Source organism: Capsicum annuum, chromosome 11, assembly GCF_002878395.1.
Source record: "Capsicum annuum cultivar UCD-10X-F1 chromosome 11, UCD10Xv1.1, whole genome shotgun sequence".
NCBI classification, from domain to species: Eukaryota; Viridiplantae; Streptophyta; class Magnoliopsida; order Solanales; family Solanaceae; genus Capsicum; species Capsicum annuum.
The window spans coordinates 5,175,172-5,202,248 of NC_061121.1; the positions used below are offsets into that span (position 1 = coordinate 5,175,172).

General features: G+C 33.4%; 2 protein-coding genes and 1 non-coding gene across 4 annotated transcripts; all 3 read right to left on the minus strand.

Moving 5' to 3' along the window:
• Window positions 1-647: 647 nt before the first annotated feature.
• LOC107846800 (stemmadenine O-acetyltransferase) lies at window positions 648-2,721 on the minus strand. The gene has a single exon (XM_047399412.1). The coding sequence runs from the start codon at window positions 2,035-2,037 to the stop codon at window positions 745-747; it is 1,293 nt and encodes a 430-aa protein (XP_047255368.1). The 5' UTR covers window positions 2,038-2,721; the 3' UTR covers window positions 648-744.
• A 1,365-nt stretch (window positions 2,722-4,086) lies between these two features.
• LOC107848338 (5'-deoxynucleotidase HDDC2) lies at window positions 4,087-11,310 on the minus strand. Of its 2 annotated transcripts, XM_047399413.1 has the most exons (8): window positions 10,859-11,310; window positions 7,649-7,773; window positions 6,874-6,911; window positions 6,173-6,283; window positions 5,944-6,023; window positions 5,479-5,515; window positions 4,565-4,606; window positions 4,087-4,482 (listed from the first exon to the last, which is right to left on the minus strand). In XM_047399413.1, exons 1-8 carry the CDS (start codon window positions 11,144-11,146, stop codon window positions 4,406-4,408), a joined length of 798 nt encoding a protein of 265 aa, XP_047255369.1. In that variant the 5' UTR covers window positions 11,147-11,310; the 3' UTR covers window positions 4,087-4,405. The 2 variants fall into 2 exon arrangements, with proteins under 2 accessions (XP_047255369.1, XP_047255370.1); XM_047399414.1 differs by lacking the exon at window positions 4,565-4,606.
• A 772-nt stretch (window positions 11,311-12,082) lies between these two features.
• Window positions 12,083-12,166, minus strand: LOC124889169. Its single transcript, XR_007047781.1, has one exon. It is a non-coding gene; the product is annotated as a small nucleolar RNA Z196/R39/R59 family (small nucleolar RNA).
• Between the last annotated feature and the right edge of the window lie 14,911 nt (window positions 12,167-27,077).

The window sequence follows — 27,077 nt, forward strand, 5'->3', positions numbered from 1 at the left end:
TATAATTAGCTCCCCAATTAATATATCCAATGAACATACATAATTAGTATCAATTTTTGTAATTACTCTGTAAAGCTGAAAATTTAAGTAAATATGATAAGTTAAGGTGTATATTTATGTTAACTTTTCCTAAAATTTTTAGATACACAGGTACATGTATATATGTAATATGTAGATTGCTAGTTCAGAGATTTTTTTCTTCTTTCAAAACTCTTATCTTGGGCTGGAAACTCAACAACTTCTGTACCAAGCTCATACTTCCTCCATGTTTCAACATGATCTATATGGGGTTAGTGGCGGACTCAGGATTTAAGGGTAGTCGATGCTCGAGAGGTTTGAACACGTATACTGATGCCCGAAATTTTAAGGTTCTGTTTGGAAATTAAAGCACCCGACTATCTTGGTTTACCGGGTGCTTTTCCATGCCTTCTACCAATATTTACACATTTTTTTTATATAATTATACCTAGTCTGCTTTGAATGTAACGGGTGTCGAGCACCAAAAAAGGGTTATAGGTCCCCCCTGATGGGGGTGGTGGGGGGGGGGGTTGCGGTAATAGGTCGTTTGGTTGGTGGTATACAAGTTATACCGGTATAACTTCGTACACCAACCAAACGACACCTTTAAAACGAGAAATGATCATGTATCATTGCAAAAGTTGCTGAAGTTTTAGAAAACAATGTGAAGATCTCATGATGTCAACACCATCAAAAGAGTTCAGGGGAAAAAAACCTTAAACTAATCTAGGATGAGTCTCTACACCAAGAAAGCAGTTCCTTGTCAGCTTCAAATGTAGCCATGTCTTCTTGTTTGAGATTTACCCAGGCTTCTATTCCATCACCTGATTTTGTGTCTAGAAAACCAACGACATCTTTGAGAACAAGGCTAGCTGATCCTACCCATATCGGTTTTCCCCAACCAAAATCGGCTTTGTATAGAGGCAATCTACACAAACTAGTGAAGTTGAACAAGACTAGCTCACCTTTTCTCTGCTCATTTACTTTATCTTTGAGAGAATTCAAGTGTTTTTGATCATTCTTCCGGAGATCTGAGACAAATTCACTGTTTATGTTCTGTATACTTTCTCTCACTTTTCTCACTAGCTCAAAATCTCGTTCCTCCTTAGCTGGTACTGTAACAACTACGTGCATTATATTCCCGAATAAAGATTCAGGCAACGGAGGATTACTTCTGGTGCGTAAGTTCACTGTATGGACTATCCCATACGTCTTGGTTTGATCCCTTTCGGCGTGAATACTTGCCATCAAACGTGTCCATAAGAAAGCTGATAAAGCTTCAATCCTCGAGGGAGGTCTCATACTTTCGCTCGCTTTTTCAGTATATTTTTCTCTAAGTGCTGATATTTTAGAGGAAGAGAATACAAACCTTTTAGTCACAATGTTGTGATTATCTTTCCCAATTGTGATGCTTGATTTGAACTCTGATGTATCTCTTGGTGGAAATAGTATGGAAGAATCAAATCTTGGACAAGGAACGTCGTCGTCTACATTCCCCCTTGCAATAGCTCCCCAGCTATTGATAAACATGAAAGTTGACAATGCATCAGCTATCTTATGAGAAATGGCTATACCAATAGCCATTCCTCCGCACCGAAAAAAGTTTGCTTGGACTAGTAAGTAAACATCTTTACCATCATGTAAATCACATGGGATGAACTTGTTAAGTTCATTAGGAACTGGATCAACAAGGAACTCTGAGAGACTGCATTTGGCTATCGCTTCGACGTATGGAATGCCCTCGTCGTTGCAGTTGACATGGGAGGAGGAGTCAGCCACTAGACGACCACTAAGAGGGTAGAATTTGGTTAAGGCATGTGATAGAGATGTCTTAAGTTTGTCTGATCTACTGTGTATGCTGGTGAAGTTATTGTCTGCTGGATAGAAAAAAACTAGGGGCATCAAAATATTAGGAGTAATTTGATCAATATATGATAGTTGGTAATGGTGAAGGTCATGTGGGGTTGGTGAAGATGGTTTGATTGTCACTTTGGACACGATTTCCATCTCAACTTTCATTCTTTCTTTTAAAGTGTGTTACTTAATTATAACCTAATAGAAGCAAAATGTTGAGTATTACTAATCTTTTTCTCCTTGGTGAAATAAATGTCACTGCTTATGATGATAATAAATAGACCAAAACCTAAGTTATCTTTTTTTTTTTTTTTTCATCCGGTATCCGGTACCGGCATTGGAGTCCGACTAATCCGGATTCACGCCATGTAGGGCTCCATTTGGGGGGAAGCGTTATCTTTTTTTTTTTTGTTTCCTATCTGGTATCCGGTACCCGCATTGGAGTCCGACTAATCCGGATTCACGCCGCGTAGGGCCCCATTCGAGGGAAAGCGCTCCCTACCAAACATTTTTTCATATCCAGGATTCGAACCCGAGACCTCTGATTAAGGGAGGAGCAGCCCCCATCCGCTGCACCACATTCGTAACCTAAGTTATCTTTATCATCGGAGGAAACGATGTAGGGTGTCTTCAAGTTTTTAGAATTTAGCTCTTAACTAATTGTGGCCGGCCGTCGTGTCCCTAAAGAGATGATTATGACTTGAATAAGGAAACTAATGGTTAAAACTTACACGCATTCGATGTATACATCAAGCCAATACATGCATGTCATATGTTTAAATTTAGAGTTCATGTTACTTAATCATGATTAATTAGCCTTGAAGTAACTGGTAAAATTGCTGCCATGTGACCAAGAGGTCACGGGTTCAAGCCTTGGAAACAGCTTCTGACAAAAATGCAAGGTAAGACTGCATACAATATACCCATATGGTGGGGCCCTTCCTCAGACACAGCGCATAGCGGTAGCTTTAGTACACCGATCTGTCCTTATTTTTAATTACTTAACCATGATAAATAACATTAGTTTGGTGTATACACTAGGTGCGTGTAAATTTTTACCAAAAATCATACTTCAAGTTCGCGTTAAAACCTTATTTTACTACAGTAAAATATAACTTGATGACGGTCTAAATTCTGAAATGTCAATAATACTAGGAAATGAGATATCTTGCCCTCTTACAAATTGAATAAAATAAAATGATCTTTTTCAGATCTCCTATAGAGTGAAGATCTCTTTCATGAAAAAATAAAGATATCTGGTGAAAAAACACATAAAACTAGTATATACATGTACACACGTATGTTTTTACTTGTCCTTATTGTGTTTAGTACTCAACTTCTGTTCATTTTCTAGTAATTAGACAGGAGGGAAAAGATGAAGAACCAAGGATTAAACATAATTTGGATATTATTATAATGTCAGGAGAGTTTTGGAGTAACCGGTAGCAGCAACGTTGTTGTCATGTGACCTCGAAGTCATGAATTTGATTCGTATAATCAACCTCTCGCAGAAATTTAGAATAAGGCTATGTAAAATAAATCTTTGTGATTCGACCCTTCCCCAAATCCTACCTAAAACTGTAAAACTGGAGCTTCAATGCATCGGGTTGTTCTTCTAAGCTTGTAAAGTTATAGTAATTAAATAATCTGAAAATTGGCATATGGTCTCACTTTGAGAGTGTCCCTAAGAATTAAGAAAGTCTAGGATTTTGCTTTCAAGAATTAAAGTTGATTTCCAAAGTTTTAAATTGTTGCTCTTGACTTTTTATTTGTGCACAATTTCAAAGTTCAAACACAGTTATCCATATCTTTGCCTACATTAGACCACTGCTCTTATAGGAAAATTTCTTAATTAAGTGGGGTCATTAGGATCTATGGCAGTGCTGGAGTCAGAAATTTGACGAAGAGTGTAAATTTTCTTTTTGATTGCATTAAAGATGTGCAAAATTAAATACACGTTCATATTAGCTAGCATCGAAATATGTGTTTTTAAACTATATCTACTGTGATACGACAGCGAATTCCAGTGGCTAACTGAAACATCGATGAACTCTAGCAAGATGCACGGGCGAGTTGGCATGGGCAGTGACGGCTAAAATTTTGGGCAAACAACATAAATCTGGACAGTTTGGTGGACAAGTTATACCGGTATTATAATTCCAGTTTAACTTGTATACCAACCAAATGACACCTTTAAAACGAGAATCGATCATGTATCATGGCAAAAGTTGCTGAATTTTAAGAAACAATATGAAGATGTCATCATGTCAACACTACCAGAAGAGTTCTGGGAAAAAACTTTACTCTTACTTGGTGCACGTAGCACGTAAAGTATATCTCCCTTGAGTACATCCATCTCCTACCTAAATTCCACTTCGAGCATCCAGCTTAACCGGAGCTAAGCTGAACGAGAAGTGAGTGCATAACGTTAAACACATCAGTCTCTCTCTCTCTCTCTCTCCATGTTATTTGAAGACGGGAGGCGCCCTAAGATGATATAACTTCAAAATATCAATGAGGGGTCAGTTTTGAGTCAGTTACCCAATCTGGCGTTTCTCCTCGAATGGATTTCAGCCGCCCAGCTTTTCCCTATTTCGGTTTGAAATTTTCCTGCATTATATGCGAACCGTCAAGATATGACTCACATGAGCGAAACAGAAAAAAGAGCACAGAAACTAAAAGGATCAACGACCTGCAGTTGAAAGGAAAAACTCGTCGAGCACCTTCCCATGTTCTGTCAAAACCAACGTATATGAATGAAAAGTTACAGAGAGAACATAGAGATTTGAGTTCATAGGATGATAGATACGAATATACGTAACCGAGAAATTCCAAGGCCAAGTACTGGGGCAGATTTGGAACTTGGTGAATGATAGGCTCGCCCCCCTACCCTTCTCAACTTAAATACCAGGCTTTTGTTCCCGGTAGGTTTTGAACCTATAATGTGCGCGTCTAACCCACTTAACACACGTTATGCTCTTACCACTAGACCAAAATCATGGAGGCATAATAGAGAAATGTATAATATAGGATAGTCATCGCTTGAAGATGCCGTGTTTTGACAAAACGTTAAGACCTAAGCTACAGATTTACTTCAAAAAGATATTCTTCCTGATCTTAGTCCACAAAGAGCAACCTTACAAGTAAAATTTTAAGCTGCATTGACACAGAACTTGGCCGAAGGAGTTTGCACCAAATACCGGATTATATGCACATATGCATGCATATCATAAACCAAACACCAGTTAGTGACACCCAGACATAGTGGCGGAGCTGGGATTTCACTAAGGGGGTTCAAAATATGAAGTAAACACAGGAGAAGCTAAAAGTGGTTCAACATCTACTATATATAATCATCTATAAAGCACCGACCAAAACAACTTGAATGGTTAAATCACTTCTGATCATTTTAGGCATCCATCTCTCAATGAGATAAAAGGATGCATCAAACACATCCCAATACAGGGAAAACAAAGCCCTTTAATTTTATATTTACAAAAGAAATGCCAAAAAGCACTCAACCATATGGAAAGTTCAACGTAGTGAGAGGCACAAACTAGAAAAATACATCGAGTAGAGGTACAAGGACCTAGCAGAATTATTCACCTGATTCATATTCCAGTGCCTGCAGAATCATTTCAACCTGGAGAAGATCGGGAGAAAAGTGAAATCTATCAGATGTTGTATGATTTAAGGACCTAGTAGAGTGATATGAGCCAATTTGGCACTCATAAAATTACAGACTCGAGACTTACAGGAGGGAAGACTGGATGACAATATACAAGCGGCGAGTGAACATAATTTAACAATCAATACACGGAAAAATGCAAGAATGGGATATAAGGTGGCGTTGAAACCACAGTAAGCATTAACAACAAATTTCATAAAGGAAGAGATATGTGACGTAAGGCTGGAAAACTAAGTACAACGCATAAATTAATTACAGGAGCATACTCACAATCGTCTCCAACTGGAATCTATGCACTAATATTAAACTAGTGTACTCAAGATGTGAAACTTCTCATCGTATAAAATTTTACTGAATATTGGATGAAAGCTAGTAATTCATACCTTGTCAAAATCTTTTACGAGATTAGCCTCCAGTGAAGCGTTGTTTTCATACTCTTGCCACAGTTCTTTAATCTCTTCAGCTGGAGAAATTATAATACGTGATACTTATATTGTCATATGAAAGCAAACTCCTTTACCAGAGTTTTTTTGACTCCTTTGCAAAGAATAAAAAGGTATGAATGAAATATAGAAAGCCTTGTTGATTAGATAAACAACCATAAAGGAATACCTCTCATCCCTCCACCAAGAACTTTGCACATTTCAGTCAAAGCAGCTTGCTCACGTCTGCTTTTTTCAGCCTTAGGCACACCATCAGATGGAGTTATATCTCCGACAATTGCTATAAAAGTTCAAAATTATTATCAAATGCAAAACACTCAAATTTATAGAAAATAAGGTGAAAATCTCAGTCCCAATCCAACCAAAAGAAAACGAAATAACCATGTCGAAGAAGAAAACACCAAAAGTGAAACTGATGAAGGTGATAAACCTACTTTTTACAACAGAAAATACTATGCCTCTAAGAAGTTTGGTAATATAAGTAAGTGGTTTAGTAACTACGGCGTATCAACAGTATTTACTTTACTTAGATAAACTCATAATGTCAGAGCTTGATGCTTCTTAGATCAATAGTAAACACCCCAAGGCCAAAGGTGTAACTACGTTGAATCAACAATTATCCCTTTTTTTCTTTTTTATGTTGGTTTGGTGTAGCATAATAACCTCTTTCCACAGCAAAGATTCCTGAAAAAGCATTATATACATTCTTGAACTCATCATTTTTCTTTTTTCTTGGGAGGGGGGGCTTCCGCAATGGCAATTTCATTCACCAGTCATATAAAAGAGTAATGTTGCAAATAATTCAGCTTTGAAGTTGAAAATAGAAACACCGAAATATCAGACAGATAATTTCGAATTTGGAGGCAATACCTTCCGCAATATCATGAACAATGGCCATCTTAATACACCTGTTACATAAATGGAGAAACACTATGATTACTGTCTACCAAATAACAGTTGGAATGAATATAAACATCCTTTTCTTATTGGATGAAGTGAACACATGAACATAAGCGTCATGAAAGTAAACTACAGAAAGAACACGAGATCGTGTTTGCATGAACAAACTTCAGGTTTCTCATTAAGAACTACAAACCACACTTAAAGCAATGATCATCAGTAGTACACCAGATTCTACAACCAAGCGAATTCTATGTTCAGTATGCAGCTCTGATCATTAATATATTAATCATACACCATCTCAGATCAATTTGCCTAGACGAGAAAGCAACTCAAAGAAAAATCTAACAATACCCATTCATATATTGATCAAACACCATCAAGTTGATAGTTTCTTTTTGTTTTTTTTGATCAGGTAAAGTAAAAATTTCATTAAAACTGCATCCGGTAGATCTTCTTAACATTTTCACTAACATTTTTTGCCCTACATTTCAAAAAGGAAGTAACGCAGATGTGTTAATACTTGGCTACTTGTCCTCTTCTCTTGCATTACAAGGGAACAGTGATAGTCACATCAGCTCTAGGCTGAGAATGGAGACGTTTGAAAAACAATGGAAACGGTTCTAATCCTATATTTGGCCATCCATTTCACAAGCAACATAGATGAAGAATCAATAAATGCATACAAACTTATATAAAATCTTGAAACAAAATAGCAAGAGCATTATCAGCTACCAAGTCCAACCTTTCCCTGTTAACGCCAGGAAGATCACCAGCAATCAGAGCCATCAAGGACATACGATACATATGATCAGCAATAGATTCAGAACCTTTTATCGCATGATTTACCCATCCCTTCCGCTTTGTGGTCTACAAAACAAGTAGAGGCATTAGGAGATACATCCTAGCTCAATTAAATATGGAAAACAGATAGTAAACAAATGCAAAAAGGGAAAAAAGATTAATAATCCATTAAGATAGCACTGTACAATAAAGAGGTAAACTAAGAAAAAACTATCAGCAGAAAAAATGGACATTATTTTTCTTTCATAACACCACACTCAGAGAAAGAACTAAAACCTTGAGTTTGAAGGGGAACTCGGATCGCCTAGAAAAAGATTCAATAAGTAAAACCTAATTTTGAGGGTAACGCGCACAATGTTCTACTTCCTTAATAAGCCTTTGTTTGCAAAGAGCAACATCATCAAAGTTAACTAATCATTATTGTTTGTTAAACATCGCACCAAGTAAGTCTCTTTTTGCTTGAGGTCTGGATATATACATCAATGCCTACTTATTTAGAGAATCAGATAGCATTACGAAGAGAAGACAGCAGGGAATAATTTTTTTAGATGGAACAATAATTCCATAATACAACTTCAGTCTTTCCAGTTGGAGATCAACTGCGCTTTAGGCTAAGCTGAAGTTTGTGGATTCCGGTTTTGAAAGGTCACCGCCTTTGCACAAAATAGTTGAAGATTTGAGAAGGTCAAAATGAGCAAAAAGTTACACTCTACCTTATAGCTCAAGAAAACTAATAAATGGACTACTTATATATACAAACTGCATTAGAATCATTTGAAGCAACGCAAAGTGACCTTTTCTTCTTAAGCTTAAGCTACATATTTGACTAAGACAGCTTCAGTTCAATGTCTAATCTCAATAAATAAAAGATGGAACAATCTATTATAGTCCCCAGGGCTTTGATTAAGTGGTAAGAGTGTGATATGTGGTTAGGCGCACCTGACAAGTTCGAACTCTTCCCCAGAAAAAGTTTGGTAATTAAGTGGAGAAGGGTAAAGAGGCAGGTCCATTACCCATAGAGTTCCGAAACATGCACCAGCTAATCCTTGAGGATTTCTCGGTTACCATAAGAAAATTGGAGAAAAAACCCTCTATTAGTTTAGTTTCTAGCAGGAAAAGTCTTGACTAGATATATGTACATTCTTTAAATCCATCAAACTACAAACTTCAAATAAATACAAGTTAATATAGCAAATTCCCAAAATCTCACTTCAATCCTAATAACAAATTAAGACTCTGTACTTCTCTCTGCAGTGTGCACCAAAAATTCATGAACTTAGTTCTTCCCTGGCAGGGGCAGAGCCAAGTGAGATCCAAACCCCCTTCGGCAAAACTTACGCATTTTCAAGTTCATATCTTTTTATGTATGTAAAGTACATGTTAAATCCCTTTGGCTTCTTCGTGCGTTTTCTTTGAACCACTGCTCCCGGTTAATGTTCACAACTCTCTCATCCACTACATCATACTTAGGGGTCAGTTTTTCCATGGATGATTCCAACAATACCCTGCCTCAAGCCACAACAATAAATGTGTTCTTACACATACATTTTCCAATTTTTTACAAGATCACAACTTTATCACATACCTTTATTTTATTTTCTCCTACAAGAATCATAGTAAGAACCTAAGTTGCTTTGAATCTCCAAAAATATTGCCGCACCTGTGTCGGATCCTTTAGAAATACACTATTTTTGGAGGATCCGACACGCACCCGAAGACATTTTCGAAGAGTCCGAGCAACTTAGGTAAAAACAGTTTTCCTTTGACTACAACATATTATCTTACATATGCATGGTAAGGCCGCGTACAATAGACCAATTTGGTCCACCCCACCCCGGACCCCACACATAGCGGGAGTTTAATGCATCCGGCTGTCTTTTCTTATAGTCAATCCCCAAAAAGTTGAGATTACTTACTAAATATGCAAACATCAATGTCCCAACCTCAAACCAAGTCATTCTTTCTTGGATAAACAATAGTCAATACACAGAAGTTCCCAAGTCCCAAACACAAACAAACAACTCCACATAAAAATCTCGCCTTTACAAAAAACACCACATAAAATCTCTCCTTTAGCACCCAAGGATGTGACCTAGTGGTAAGGTCTTCAGGTTCAAATCCCAACAGAGACAAAAAAAACGTTAGGTGATTCTTCCTATTTGTCCTAGTCTTGGTGGACAGAGTTACGTACATATTATATCTGCTGCTGGTGGAAGGTGGCATAAGTTAGAAATCATAACTTACGACTTTTGACTTATGTTAATCATTTTGCCTTAAAACCAACTACTCATTTGCACTTTTTTTAATTTATCCAAGCACTTCACTCAAACAACAACAACATACCCTGTGAATTCCCACAAAGTGGGGTCCGGGGTAAAGTATATGCAGTCCATACCACCACCTCACATGAAGTATAAAGGTTGTTTCCGATAGACCCTCAACTCAGGACAAATAACATAACAGTATAAAAAACAAAAAACATAAAAGCAAACAACCAAAAGGATATCAGACCGCTAGATAATAAAGGAAACAAGACACCACAAGGTAATACTATAAAATAGTTATTCGAAATCATAGACATCACCAAAACACCATGCACACTTCTAGCTTAAAAACACCAAAAGCACTTCACTCAAACAACAACGTACCCAGTGGCGGAGCCAGGATTTTCACTAAGGGGTTCATAAGTGAATATAAAAACTAATCGAAGGGGGGTTCAACATCTAATATATATGCATATATATGCATCTAATATATAATTTTCCACCGAAGGGGGTTCGGATGAAACCCTAAGCCTAGTGTAGCTCTGCCACTGAATGTACCCGGTGTAATCCCACAAAGTAGAGTCCGGGGTAAAATATACGCAGTCCATACTACTAGATGAAATAGAGAGGCTATTTCCGATAGATCCTCAACTCAGGACAGATAACGTAACAGTATAACAAACAAAAAAACATAAAAGCAAACAACAAAAAGGATATCACACCTCTAGATAATAAAGAAAATAAGACACCACAAGGAAATACTATAAACTAGCTATTCAAAATCACAGAGATCACGAAAACACCACGAACAATTCTACCTTAAAAACACTTAAAAATAAACCAATCACTACAGCCTGTTAGTCAATTATACATGCATTGAAGATTACCTTAAGACTATGACACAAAGTGAGAAAATCAATAGCATTTGAAGCAGAAGTTGAAGCAGCATCAACACTATCATTCAAAGAATTCAGTTTTGATGACCCTGACCCGGAACCCGAGAAACTCGGATCCAAATTCAAAGAACCCGAAATGGGGTTCTTAGAACAACCCAAAACAAGATTTCTACATTGGGAATGGTGCAAAAAATGAATCTTTTTAATAGAAATTCGATTAAATGGAGTTGATGAATATGAAAGGGAAAGAGGATTTGGATTGGCTTTAATTGCCATCATTCTTGAATTTTTGAGAATTCTTTTCTGTTTGATTTGTTTCGATCTTAGGATTTTTTTTTATTTTTTATTTTTTTATTTTGCGTTTTTTTTTTTTTGGTTGTTGTTGTTGCTGCTAGTGTTGGGGGAAAAGGTTGGAAGGTCCGAAACAAAAGTGGAATCTGTTTTATTTAATTAATGGAAATGGGTCAAAAATACTTTTGAACTATTCGAAAGGGAGCAAAAATAGTACTTACTTCATTAGTTCTTTTGTTTAAAAATACCCGTCAATTAATTTATTAGCTCAAAATTACCCCTTTCTTTAACGATTGAACACCAAGCATTTCACATAGACAAAAAATATTACTACTTAGAGCGTTTATTTGGAAAATCGCTTACTTTAGCCGTTTGACCATGAAAACTAAAAAAATTTTGAAGTTGAAGACGGAATTGTGTTTGGTCATATTTTTTTAAAGATTTTTTTAGAATTTTTTTAAAAAATTAAATATAATTTTCTGCACTCAACTTTTAAAAATTATTAAAATCACTCAACTACTAATTTACCTACTAACATACAACCAAATGTGATTCTTATATATAGACACTTCCATTACTCAACCAAGTTTGCATTAACGAAGAAAATAGCCCTCGAGAACAAAGATTGACAACTAATGACTTTCTTAACAAGTATCAGAACTATAGGAGATAGAATGGTTGATTTAGATCATTTGTTAAGACGCATTATTAGACGCATCATTTGTTTTTTTATTTAGATCTTCTCATTTGTTCTCAAATAACTTTTCAGTTTTTCCAATTGCAAGAATTAACTCAAGCTGTTGAAACAAAATTGAAGAAAGATAATGCAAAAATGCAAAAATATTCAATCAGTCGAAATGCAAAAATTGAAGAAAGATAGAGTTGAAACAAAATTGAAGAAAGATAATGCAAAAATGTCTTAGATGCAATCTCAACCGAAAGATGATGATATTTTTATATTAATCACTGTTCAATCACCAATTATGAAAAAAATCATGATTGATTGCATCAGTGACTAAACACTTAAAATTTTTAAACATTATGAGGGCTTTGTGTAAAAATTTTAAAAATTGAGGTTATATGTAATAATAATAAAAACTGAAATTGGAGTTGGAAAATAATGAAAACAACAAAAATCTGTTTTCACTTTTCATAAAATAATTTTGGAATAATTTTAAAATTTTCATAGCTAAACACAACAACTTTAATAAAGTGAAAAAAAAATATTTTTATGCCCAAACGGCCCTCTTAATAACCATTAACCCAATATTAAAATCTGAATCTGACTCAAGAGACAAAAGTAATAAATGAATAAATCGATCAGTAGCCTTCATTGCAATAATCTGAAGCAGCATGAGATGCAGAAACTTAGAATTGTATAAGACAGTTGCATACATCAAACAAGGAGAAAATGAGAAGCACATGCACTTATCTGTTTGACAATTTTATATGCACTTACCTGTTTGACAATTTTGTATATTAGTTTGTAGAAGATATGACTGAGCTCCAATAATAGCTTGACAGTCATTCTCGAACTTTGCATTGTCAGATGAACCATTAAGCAGGTTATAAAGTACAATCCTGAATCTGAAACATTAAAAAGTAGCTTAATCTGATTATACAGACTAATCAAAATTCATGGGAACAGGAAACAAATCACAAGTGACCTGGAATATGATTCAGTGGAGTTAATATCATTTGAGACTCTCCATTTGTGTTTATTTAATCGATAAAGAATATAAGGTTGTTGGTCGATTTACCTATTTATTAATTTGCCTCTTAGGTCGAATCGAATTTTGAAATTGGGTTGATGGTAATTAAGTAAGAAATTTTCTATGTGGACGCTGAGAGTGACATTTTTTGTCCATGTGGCATGCTTGGTGTCCAACCGTCAGAGAGGGATAATTTTGAGTCAAAAATTTAATAATGGGGTATTTTTGAGACAAAAAACTAATGAAGAGTATTTTTGCTTCATTTCGAATAGTTTAAGGATGTTTTTTAACCCTTTTCGTTTAATTAATAATTCGCTTCTTACTTTTTTTAGTTACTTATTTTGACTTAACAAGAGTTTAAGAAAATAAAGAATTTAAATGTTGTGGTGCTAAATTAAGGTTGTATCAAATATACTAAAATATTTTTTAATATTGTGGTCTTAAACATATCATTTGAAAAGTTGCAATTACAGTATTACCAGAAAAGCAAAACGTCATTCTTTTTTAAACGAACTAATAAAAGCCGTCATTCTTTCAGAAACAGATAAAAAAGAAAAACAGGTCATTCGTTTTTAAACAAAGGGATAATAAGTTTCTCACTTTGCATAAGAAGTCAAACAATCATATCTGAAACTTGATAGATTCAGACACTCGCATTTAAAAGTTCGACATTGGAAGGAATAAACATCATATGTTTTCGACTGAGTCTGGAGCCAAAAGGGATATTTTTTAATTAAAAATACCAAAACGGATAATTAATTTTAAAAAATACCAAAACGGATAAATCGTTACGAATTCAGCGACTTATAAGTCGCCGGGCCCACAGCAAATAATAAATCGCTGGGTCAACAACGACTTACATGTCGCTGACAGTGAGGCGACTTGCTACCAGGATTACTGTTCCCATGTGAATTAAAAAAGTGTGCATCCTTGAATCAAAAAGTGTGTGCATCCTTGATTATATTCATGCAGCCTTTGAAAAGTAAGAAGATTCCTCCACTATTAATGTAATCCATGCAGCCTTTGAAATGTTTGTGCTGCATTTTTTTTTAAAAAGTACTGTTTGCACGTGAATAAATATTTGTTTGCATTTAAATTCCGACTATATATTCGGTTGAAAGTAATTCATATGTTCATACGAAAATTTTTTAAACTGAAAAAAGTTTACAAATATTTAATCAAAATACAAGTTAAGGCATCAATTATAAGGTATGTTAATATATAGTTTTTACGTTATTTTTATTGTGAAGTATAAAAATATTACATCGAGTTCTTAAACTTAAATTTTATATTCTTTAAATAATCTTTATTAATTTACTTTTGATCATAACAGATTGATTTTTTTATGTAGATATGAATCCATTATTAAAATTACAAGCAAAACATCGATCCCAAAAAAGTTGGGACATCGAGGGACAAGATATGTGTTTAAATACACGTCGTGTCGATACTGAATTTTGGTTACACATACGGGAGCGTCCATTGCATTATCGAATCCTTCAATATTTAAGTTTTTGTGGATTTAGAGGAATTGTAGAAGTAGGAAACATTCCATACGATGTTGGACTTATAAGTGCATTGGTTGAGAGGTGGCGCCACGAAACTCACACATTTCACTTGCGAATTGGTGAGGCCACTATTACATTACAGGATATTGAAATTATGTTTGAAATGGTTGTAGATGGGAATCCTATACATCTAGAAGGTTCTACCGATTTAGGAATTGTAGCTAGATGACAAATGATGCGTGACTTAACAGGATGGGAACCTCCACTAGATTGCTTTTGTGGAATTAGAAGAATATTTGTATCTAAATTAGCTGCATATGTAAAAGAGTTAGATGATATCACTGATGATACTCCCGAAATTGAGGTGCAACAAAGAGTTAGCTTGTACCTATTATGATTGTGTGGAGGTACATTATTTCCTGACAAGTTCAATTCTAAAATATCTTTGGGCTATTTAATCGACTTGCAAGACTTAAATGCAATGCCGACAAAGTCTTGGGGCGCAGCCTCATTGTCATTTTTATACTATTCTTTATGTCGTGCATCCATGTCTTCATCTAGCGATGCATATGGATTTCTTGCCTTAGTTCAGGTACGTGAAACTTAATATTTGTGTTTTAAAATTTGTACTACTTAATTTTATTGTGTTATTAAAATTAGTTGATTTTATATTTTTATAGGTATGGGCATGGGAGCGTATTATTCCACTTCAGCCAACACCGCACCCTCTGTAGACAAATCATCATGAGGCCTTGGCTCCACTTGCACGAAAGAGGAGACGAGGTATAGTTCATGGTAATGAGGCGAGAAACATACTTGCCATAGTTAGAGATGTCCTGAATAACCTGACTATTGAGCAGGTAATTGAAGTTTTAATACTCATGATTTGTCATATTGATAAAAAAAAAAATTATAATGTAAGAATTGAAAAATACCATATTTGTTACTAATAGATTTTCTTATGTATAATTTTAAGTATAATATTATATCTATTTGAAAAGAGCAATATAATTACTGTGTTTTATAACGATCTATTTATTTTATAGTTTATTTGGGAGCCCTATTAAGAAGAAATACGCAATGAATTGTCCGTGTGGTGTCAGAGGGGACAACCTATTTGGATGGCTAGAGTGTCACTTATTTGTGGAATAGTCCGTGAGTGGCATATGGTTGATCGGGTTGTTAGACAATTTGATTATCTCCAGCATGTACCTGAACCGTGTTCTCATTTTCACGAACAACATTTTAAGCGTGATAACCGAAATAGAATAACACAAGAAGTTTTAAATATGTATAACGAAACAAAAAAGTGTGGGATACACGTCGGGAACATATTTTTGAGCCTCATCATATAAACAATCAATTAGAGTATATTCATTGGTATTGTAATCATGCTCATATGTTAATTGGAAATCCAGAGCATGTTGTTCAAAGAGGATACCAACACATGGCAGGCAGACATGAGGCCTTGGTACGTATATTCAAAAAATCTTAATACATGTCAGTGGTCTTTTTAATACATGTTAATGATCATTTTTATTTTGTATTTTTAGGCTATGGGACATGAAACCATTTATCGGATGGTTCAATTGATATTACGTGATTCAAGAGCAACTAGTGAGAAGTATGGATTTGCATCAGAAGTTTCCCGTATTTCTTTGGAATCAATGAATTCTGCCTATCTAGGAACACGATTGAGCTTTGCTCCTAATTATGCACCACCGACTCAATCTGCGGAATTACCACCAGTGCAAGTTCGCCGTCAGGAACGTCAATATGAATCTAGAGATAGTACGCGTCAGGGTAGAAGAGGTGGTCATAGTAGTATGGCAGATCGTAGCGAAGAACCACATGATAATTTTGGCTTGTCTTTAGCTACTACTACCGAGGAGTATTAAACCACGTTTGAATTTGGTGAAACTTCAACGGCTGTCACTGATTTTTCACGCGAAGAAACAGTTGGTTTTGTAACGCCACCTGTTGTGCAATATGATTTTGTGCAATTACGTGAATTTCACCATGCTCCCCAACCCGGAATGCGTGAATTTTTCATGAATAACTCTCCATTTAATGAGGCGTTAAGCTTTTCTGATGTGAGTCGGTAATTCATATAATATATTTAATAATTTATGATCAATTAATTAATTATTATTTATTTAATTATATTTCATGTTATTACAGGCAACAATGTCCAATGCAGAAACTCCTCAACCACATGTATAATGTCATTTCTTAATTTACATACTTCATTTTATTTGTAGTCTTAAATAATCTTACCTTTAAAATTATTTTTTGTAGGTTACGAGAGAAGATGGTCGTTGAAGATCAACTAGGACACACGTACCAACTTATTGTGGCACGGGTAGTCATCATGATCACGTTGGGAGATAAAATTAATCAAAAGTTTTATTGGTCGTAGTTTCAAAAGACCAAATTTAGGTAGGTTGATTTTTTCTAGTGTAATTTAGGTAGGCTAATTTTTTCTAGTGTTATTTAGGTAGGCTAATGGTACATTATGTAATTTTTGTTATGTTTAGATGAATTTAAAGTTACACCGTCATAAAAATTTTATATTATTATGTTCAATTCCCTTGTCAAGACAACAAACATAAATTAGCTAGCAGTAGATTATTTTATAAGACATATTACATTAAAAATACTACATATAGACCAATAACACAATATAAAATAATAATATATGAAAGTCACAAACTACTGAGCTCGTCTAGGACAACGTGCCTTAGTGTGATGATTTTTAGCTTTGATACTTTTTGATACTTTTTTTAGTTTGGTGGCATGATTTGGTTTCGGACTTGCAAAAAGGAGGGATGTCTTTTTTTTTTTTGTCTTTTTCTTTTTATCTTTTCTTTTATTCTTTCTTTCCTATAATTCAATTTTGATTTCGATTTAGAGAGAGAAAATTTTTGTCATGATTCATGAACTAATGGACTCTCTAATTCTTTTCGTAATTGAAAATTCGAGGTTGAAATGTATATAGGATATTGTTATAAAGTACATTTTATTTAATGATAAGGTTATTAATCAACAAAGAAAAGTTAAAATTCTTAAAACGATGAGATCAATTCAAAGGCATTTATTTATTAGTTTTAGTAGACAGAATTCCAATGGTCTAATTTGGGATCTTAGGATAGATTTGACTTTATCTAACAAACATATCAAGATAAAGAGTATGAAAGGTCCCTTAGATTTATTTGTGATCGCTGAGGAGCCGTATGAGGTGAAAATCTTACGTACGGTTCTGTAATAATGATGGACACATGACGTTATCATTGACTATGATTATTAACAGTTCAAGTACAGTTAATATAGTGGAACCGTAGTCAAAATATAACCAAATTATCCTTATTAAAAGATCAAATGACATGTCGTAGAATGCCCAAATTACCCTTATTATACTGAAACCAGTATTTCTGTATAATAGAAATACTAACATTTAGTATTGTATAATATATGTTGGTATTGTTTATTATTGTCCATTTCTTCAAATAAGATATCCTTTTTTATACTCTAGGAGCATGATAAAATTTCACAATATAATGATGCTAGAATGATATTGAAACTAAACAATAAAAAATATCATGCATAAAAATAGTAAAGATGTAGAATTCTTCTTATAATTAATTTATTTTTACCATTCAAAAAGTTTATTTACATATATCATTGACCCTAAGATGTTCCATCGCACAAATCAAATTTTTTTGTTACAATAATAATTATTTTTCTATTAGTGTATACATGTACGAAAAACTATTATATATACATAAACTTACAAAATGATGAGTGTATTAGAAGAATTATATATTGCCTTCTCATTTTGATAGTATATTAGTAAAATTATCCATTTCTTTTTTCATTTTGATCGATCCCAAGTAACAAATCAATCATGCCGCACGTTATTTTATGATATATTTTACTTGTTGAAAAATTTATCGGAATATTTTGATTTTCGCAATAAGATGATTACTCCACAAATATATTTATAAAGAAAATATCAATATTGAGGATTCCACATAGAAGCAGGATTCTGGTGATACTAATTAAATGTTTAACATGAAGTAGGAAGGGAAGAAATTCATGAGAAGTTATGAGAAAATCGTGGTTTATGAAGATAAATCGATTATTAGTATGAATAATTAGAAAATTATGTTTAATTTACAATAGAAATCTGGACATAAATATTTGCAAATAAATAGGAAATTAACGAAGCAAGAAGCAAACAAAAAAATTTGGAAAATATTTTCCGAAGGAGAAAAAGGAATGATTTGTGCAATTCAATTCGGTTATTATTAAATTTAGTTAAATTTAGTTATAGTTAGTAGTTGAATCAGTTATGGTACAATCATTTTTTTTTTCTATGTTTAATTTTTTTTTTTGTTTTTAAAGTCAAATCTTTACAATATCATTAATTATATTCTTATTACATACTTAAAACTTTTAAAATTTTTATACTTCTTAAATTCTTCTTATTCTAATGCTTTTATATTTATTTTTAATTTTTTCAAATCTTCTTACAATTAAATTTAGTTGATTTAACATCTTAAATATAAATAAGCCATATAAATATATAGTATCCATATCACTAGTAGTGCAAGATCCTAGCTACTAATATATATCTACCATTGCCCATTGATCTTAGGTTTATATCCTAGCTCACGTTTAGTGGTCTAAAAGCATAGGATGAGTACTCTTAGACTATGGAACTATATATACACTTTTTAATATACTAGTGTAGGTGTACGCGCCTTGCACGTGTACCTTATTATATTGAGTTCAAACGTTAGAATATTTGTTTAGTTAATAAAGATGAATACAATAATTAAATTCAATATCTTTTGGAGAATTTATTTAATTAAACGTAACATTTACCAAAAACAATCTCAAAGCCGATCGACATTCATCTACCACCTGTAAACTGCAACAAAACAATACGATGGTAGAGACATCAAAACAATATAATTAAATCTAACCTTTACACAAAAATTTCCGCAAAGCCATCTGACACTCATCTACCACCTATAAACTATAACAAAATAATACAATAATAGCGATATCAAAATAATACAACTAAACTTCACCTTTACACCAAAAAAATTCTCAAAATAGAGATATAAAAATAATACAATTAAACCTAACTTTTACCTAAAAAAATTCTCAAAGCCGACCGACATTCATCTACCACCTGTAAATTCATCTACAACCTGTAAACTACAACAAAATAATACAATAGTGATCGCAAAGCTTCAGTTTTGATGGAATAATTCTTATCTGAGCGAAAATTTTGACACTAAAGAATGACATGAATGAAAACAAAGAAGATATATGTATATATATATATATGCACACGTTGAATTCTATTATATTGACAAAAATAGTGAAGAAGTTGAGTATTAGAAAATTAAGCATTCATCAATCTAGACATGCAACCAAATCAAGTTAGATGACCATCAATCATGTTTTCCTAATAAGTAAATAAGATTTTTCTCTAGTTTAACATATATCTCAATATTTATAGAAGTATTAAGAATCCTATTTTAGGAGTATTTTTCCATCATATTTTAGGAGTATTTTTCTAATTAATCAGTTCAAATGAAAATATTAATTGATTCTCCTTCCTTCCATATATTTTAGGAATCCCATATATTTTAGGAGCCTAGTTAATATAATAAAAATAATTAAATAATAAATTAAATAAAATAATAAAAAGACAGTTTTGTCTAAAGGAGAGTCTTTTAATGAAGGACAAAATGTCCAAATCACCTTTTTAAGGGCTTTCACACTTTTAATATACTAGTTTAAGTATACGCGCTTCGCGCGTGTATCTCATTTTAATGAAATTCAAATGTTACACTAAATAGGATATTTATTTAAATTGATAAAGATGAGTATAATAATTAAATTCAACATCTTTTAAATATGTAAAGATGGGAAATTTATTTAATTAAACCTAACCTTTACCAAAAAATTCTCAAAGCCGATCAACATTCATCTACCACCTACAAACTACAACAAAACAACACGATGATAAAGCTATATAAAACAATACAATTAAATCTAACTTTTACAAAAACAATTTCTCAAAGTCGACATACATTCATCTGTCACCTGTAAACTACAACAAAATAATATAATAATAGCGATATCAAAACAATACATCTAGACTTAACAAAAAAAATTCTCAAATCAGAGATACCAAAACAATACAATTAAATCTAATCTTTACCTTAAAAAAATATTCAAAGTCAGTCGACATTTATCTTCCACCTGTAAACTATAACAAAATAATACGATAAAAGAGATATCAAAATAATACAATTAAACCTAACCTCTGCACACAAAAATTTTTCAAAGTTGATCGACATTCATCTACGATCAGTAAACTATCATCTACAACCTGTAAACTATCACAAAACAATACACTAATAGAGATATTAAATCAATATAGTTAAACCTAACCTTTACCTAAAAAAAATCTTCAAAGCCGATCATCATTCATCTACTATCTGTAAATTAAAATAAAATAATATGATAATAAAGTTATCAAAATAATGCAATTAAAACTAACCTTTCAATTTTTGCCTGAGAGAAAGTTTTGATCCTAAAGGCCGGCTTGAATGAAAATAAAATAAGAAAATATAGTAAAAGTAGAAAAAGCTATATATATTTATATACACATACATACACACATGTTGAATTCAAGTTTAAAATAATTTATATACATTTTAAACCTTTTATTTTCAAAAATAAAGAAACTGTCCAAAAAAAGGACAAATTTATTATTTTAGTGTATATGTTAAATTCTATTTCAAATTTGGCAAATTTATAGTTATTTACCAAATATAAGGTACTATAATTAGGACTCTTTTAATAATGGTGATTTATAATTTTTCCAAAAATGTATATTATTTGTATTTATGTATAATTATAATTTAAAAATAAAAATAAAAAGATGATTTGTCTAAAGGAAAGTGTTTTAATAAAGCATAAAAAGTTTGAATCACTTTTCTAAGAATTTTTACACTATTGTATATTATATATATAGAGAGAGATTATTTTTGGTAAACTTTACAACAATGGTATTTTACGTAAGTAGTACCACAATATTAATTGCTCACGTAATTGGCCATTGTAGAATTTTCAACTAATTGACTTTTTTTTTAAGGATTTAGTTAAGTTAATATTTTCATTAATTTAAAAGTCTAAAATTTAAGGTATATAATTCAAAAAACGAAAGATTAATAACTAAATTTAAATGAATTTTAAGTTTTAAATATTAGAAAAATAATGAAAAAACAGTTTTGTCTATTGCAGAGTCTTTTAATGAAGGGCAAAAAGTTCAAATCACTTTTTCAAGTCTTTACACTTTTAATATATTATGTAGATATATAGATTATAGATTATAGATATAGATATAAATTATAGATATATATTACAGATAAATTATAGATTATAGAATGGTAAAGAGATCACAGGTTCAAGCCTTGGAAACAACCTCTAGTAGAAATGCAAGGTAAGACTGAATACAAAACACTCTTTTGGTAAGGCTCTTCCCCGGATACCTCGCATAGCGGTAGCTTTAATGCATCGGGCTGTGGTTTTAAACCAAGGTTTTGTCCAAAAAGGGTTGCCAATAATAGCTATTATTTGCACTAGATGGCCCGTGCCCGGGCGGTTTTTTAATTTTAAAGAAAGCAATAAAACAAATAGGTTTAAGGTTAAACCTACTGTATTGTGCCTTCCACAAATCTTGTATACAAATTAGAATAATTTGAAGATATCAGTGGTATCACACTGTCATAGACCACAAACAGGTAATATAACATGTATGAAGAAAACAACCATGAGATATCCACAATCCAAACCTTAGTCACTCGAGACAAAAATGACATCCCACATACATTCTACTTATAGTCTCATTCTTTTTCTTTGAAAAACCTGATTCTTAAAAGATGAATCCCAAGTCTGCAAGTTCTTCACATTTTCATGATCTCAGAATAGATGTGAGGTCGATAGATCAATGACGTGCAAAGGCAAGAACGAGTGAATCCCCCAAGCCAGAGGGATCCATTCGTCCTTTTCCTACATCCCTCAAATGTTGCCTACCATGATGAATGAGTTGATTTCCATTATAAAGCATCCCTGTTCTATCAGGATGCAAATGCTGTTCAAGATAATGCAATGCGTCATGAAAGAAGATTTAAATGGCCTTGGCCCAACCAGATGGGAATTTCTCAAATACTCCCCATCATTACTATCTGCGGGCTCGCGGTGCTGCTATACAAAGGCATTACAATCAATCAAGTGAGTCGGGGGTGGCTCAAGGGGTGAAGCTAGTAAAGAGGCCCCAAAATATTTTGTATCAATTTTATGATTTAAAATAATATTAAAGATTGTAAATATAAAAGGTACAAAATTTAAATTAATATAAAAAGAAAGAAGAACTATCTACTTTTTATTAATATATTTTAGAACTTTTTAGCAAATCTTCATATTAATAAATAAAATTTTCACAATAATATTCAAGGTAATGCATTACAAACAAATGACTAACATAGTATTAATTAAAATTAGTCCTTACTTTGATATTGTAACATCCCGCATTTCCGGCTAGAACGAAAACCGTCATTTCTATGCGTAGATGATCCAAAAGCCATAAATCCTATGCAAATTTGGCATGTTAGTCAATTTTGTAGTATGAGAACCTATTAGAGCATGAATTGAGATCATAGAGGTCCCCAAACTCAAGGAAGAGTTGAAAGCTTTCCTATCGTTCGAGTTTGAGTGAGCTACGAAACTTGGGTTAACTTCAATCGACCATAACTCTTTGTATATAAAGAATTAGAGGGCCTACTATATATCAAATGAAAGCTCTTCGAATTAGCTTTCTAAGGATACCAATTTCACCAAAATCTGATACCCAAGAGAAAAGTTATGGCCATTTTTGTGACTGAGACATTAGCATCGCGCGATTAGCGTGCGACACACGCTCTGTCGCACACACCCAATTTTCAGGTTCAGTTTTAGCATTTTTAAGGGCAAAAAGGGTATTTTCCACCCCCTATTCAGCCATAACATGAGATTAAATCTCCAAACACCAAAATAACATTATTTTCTCTCAAAATCACCAAGAACACTCCTTAGGGTTTCAACCCAAAAATCAACATATCCCAAGATTTAACCATAGCTTTTCCTTAATTCTTCAAGAATCGGAATCTCTATTGCGAGGGCAACAAGAAGCACCCATCAATCGTACGTATAGCATCCCTAACGCGAGAGTTCATTCAAAAGCTTCTAAATTAAGGTACATGGGGTTTATCCTAAAACTACATGGGCTTGTTGAAAACACTCAATTTTGATTTAAAGATCATCAAGCATGAATTTGTTAAAGGGGTTTTGAAATCCATGATTTTATTATGCTTATTGCATGTTTAATGATATTGTTGTTTTGACCTTTAGGCCTTATCCCCTTAAATTGATTTACACATATATGTATGAAGCTTGAAATTGAAGATTTGTTTGAGAGCTTAAATAATGAAAATCCCTCTTTTGTGATAACCTTATGTTTATGATCTTATGGTGATTGATTGAAATGCATAATTTATGGCTTGAAAATAGTTTACTCAAATACCATAGTACTTTGAGAATGTTTTAGAGCTTTAAGAGAGGGAGTTTCTTGATGTAAATATATTTTGTTAAAAGAGAAAGATTTGCACGAGATTAAGAGTTTGACATGGCCACCTTGCATCATTGAAAGTTTGATAAAGAGAGTTGCATACATGTGTTTACATGAGTTTTAGAGAAGGAGTTCTTTGAAATGATTTATTGATATAGTGGTCCCGAATTTATGTTTTGAAAATAAAGATTGTAATATGCTAATAATGGCTCAGAGATGTGACTTGCGAGTCAATGGTATCATGATACCATAAGTATGTATGCTATAACAGAGTATGTTTTAAGAATATATTTTTAGAGAATGCATGCTTTAAAGAGTTAAAAATGGGCTTAAAGCGGGTTAGGTGGTTACCCGAAGAAGTCTTGAGTTTAAGTAACTCTTAGCCTAAAACCGTGATTTGTCGATCCGAGTATATTATTTTTATGCTAGCGACGGCTGTGTGGCATAGTAGAGTTAGAGACTCCAACCCTTGAGGCACACTTAGGTTGGAGGCTTCCCCGCCGAGTCAATGGCGGATTCCATATAGCCCATGGAATTTCAGAGTTGTAGGGTGTACCACCTAGCGCAGAAGTAAAACAAAGAGTGTCACAGAGTTCAGATGATTTTTCAGAGTCTTTCGAAAATGCTCATGTGATTTCTTACCGTATGATATCTTTATGAACTATTTTAAATTGCTCTCATATATATTGAATATAAATTATTATTTTGGATTTGTTCTGCGTACCAGTACATTTGTATTGACCCCTACCTCCCAGGGTCTAAAGCTCAGTTTAGAGGTCCAACTAAACAGTAGAGTTTTCAGACAGCAGTGAAGTATGCAGTTGGTGAGCCTTCTTTATTCCAGAAGGCCTGCGTCTTTCAGATTATGTTATTTATTTCGGTCTAGGTCCACTGGGGTCCTTGTCCCAGTTTCAGGCAGTTGTCATTTGATTATGTAGTAGAGATTTTGCAGACTGTTCCAGATGTTATTTAGTTGATTTCGAATTTTATTCCTTATTGTTAAACTAAATCCAGAATATGACCATGTTTTTGTATTAGATTATATTTTTGCATCTTCTTTTATTATATGAATGTTGTGCATGATTACCAGATAGAGTAGGACGTCCAACCCTTTATGGTTCGGAATGTCCGTCACGGTCAGGCCCTAGTTTGGGTCGCGACAAACTTGGTATCAGAGCACGGTTCATGGTCCTAGAGTATCTGCAAAATCGCGTCGGGTAGAGTCTTGTATATGGGTGTGTAGCGCGCCACACTTATAAGCAGGAGACTACTAGGCGTTTAGAAATATTTCTCTTTTTTCATGTTCTAGTTCGTGCTATGGAGTCAGAATGTTCCTCTTTTATACTCTAATTCATGCTATGGTGTTGCCCATATGAAAGTAAAGTTATCCCAATTCCTTCCTTACTTTGATGTGCTCAGATATGTCTCATTGTTGAGGTGAATCAAGTACAAGAGTTTAGAATTTAAATGGTATGGTCCTTTCTGATTGAAACATATAAGATTTTAAAATTGTACAAGGGCTTAAGAAGAGTCCGTTAGTGCTTCAGAGTGTATTGATTCAAGTGTGAACTTTGATTCTGATAAAATCGTACTTTTCAGCCTACAGTATTAAGTGTATTTAGTCCTTTTCAAAATTTATGTTGCAGATGTCATGCCTAAAAAAAGAAATGATGCGTAGCAGAATGTTGGAACTGTATTTTCACCCGAATAGTAGTATAAGTTAAAGTGTTGTTGTCATGACCTATTGGTAGTGAGATTAGACCAAGAAGCTGGTGATATAAAGTCGCAAGGTTAGAAGTCAGAGTGAGGGTAACTTTTGTGTAAATGAATATTTTAGTTGAATAACCGATGTTTGAGGATGATTTACCCCTTTATAGTGATAGACTAATGTGGTAGCTAGTAGTATGTGTGGATTGTATAGTAGTCTGTGGGGAAAATGTTTGACTCAGATTTTTATTCATACAGAGTAAGATATGTATTCTTATATCATTGATTATTGTGTATCAAGTTTCTATCTCTTGTAATCTTGTTATCATTGTGTTGTTGAAACTCAAAGTCTAGTGAAGCCGTGTGGGGCTCTTTCGATTCACTAGCATAGTTGCCTTGTCATTTCTCTCATTTTCTTGTTCAAAACACAAAATCAAAGTCTAGTGAAGCCGTGTGAGGCCTATTTCGATTTACTAGCAACTTGTTGTTCATCTTGTTGTTCTTGTATTGGTTGGAACTGGGGCTTTAAAGGTATAATGGCAAGATAAGTGGTAAGGGAGATCTATTGAATATATGTATAGACGAATTTTTTTGCATGATATTAAGTTGGTAATGAATTGATACGTCCTTGTGTGTTAGTTTAGTAGAAGGTAGAGAAGGAGTTATTAGTTAAGGTGAATTGTTGTCTGCTTGAAGTATGAAAATGGCTAGATGAGCCAGTAAGTTATAATTATAGACTCATGGTTGTTTGTGGAATTTGAAGGTTGTCTAAATGTACGCTTGGGTAAGTAAATGTTGTGTGAGAAAGTCGTATAAGTAGATAAGATTGTATGGGGTTATAATGTAAGATTAAGGTTGACCATGTCTATTATGTAACTTTACCCCCCTTGACCTTTTTTTCATTGGTAGTTGTAAACTAGTACTACTTGTGAGAAGGTATGTGGTAGATTTTGGAGGTATAGTAGTAATGTCATAAAGGTGTTTTGGTCATGGGTAGTAGCTAGATAAAATGAGGTATTTGGGTAGAGTGTCCCAATTTGATGGACTAGTATATTATGTTGCATTCTTCATTGATGGTAGGTGATTGATACTAGACTATAGGCTTGAATTTAAATGTAGAATGTGGTTGTAAGAATAGTGGCATAAGATTAATGATGTATGTTTTGTGAGAATTGTGTGTAAGGTTGGGTTGCGAATCATGTTTAGCACTAGACATTAAGTTTGAACAGTTTATGTCCATGAAGGTGGATGTGATGATTTCTTGGTTAATGATACTAGTTATATGGAAGTGAGCTAATAAG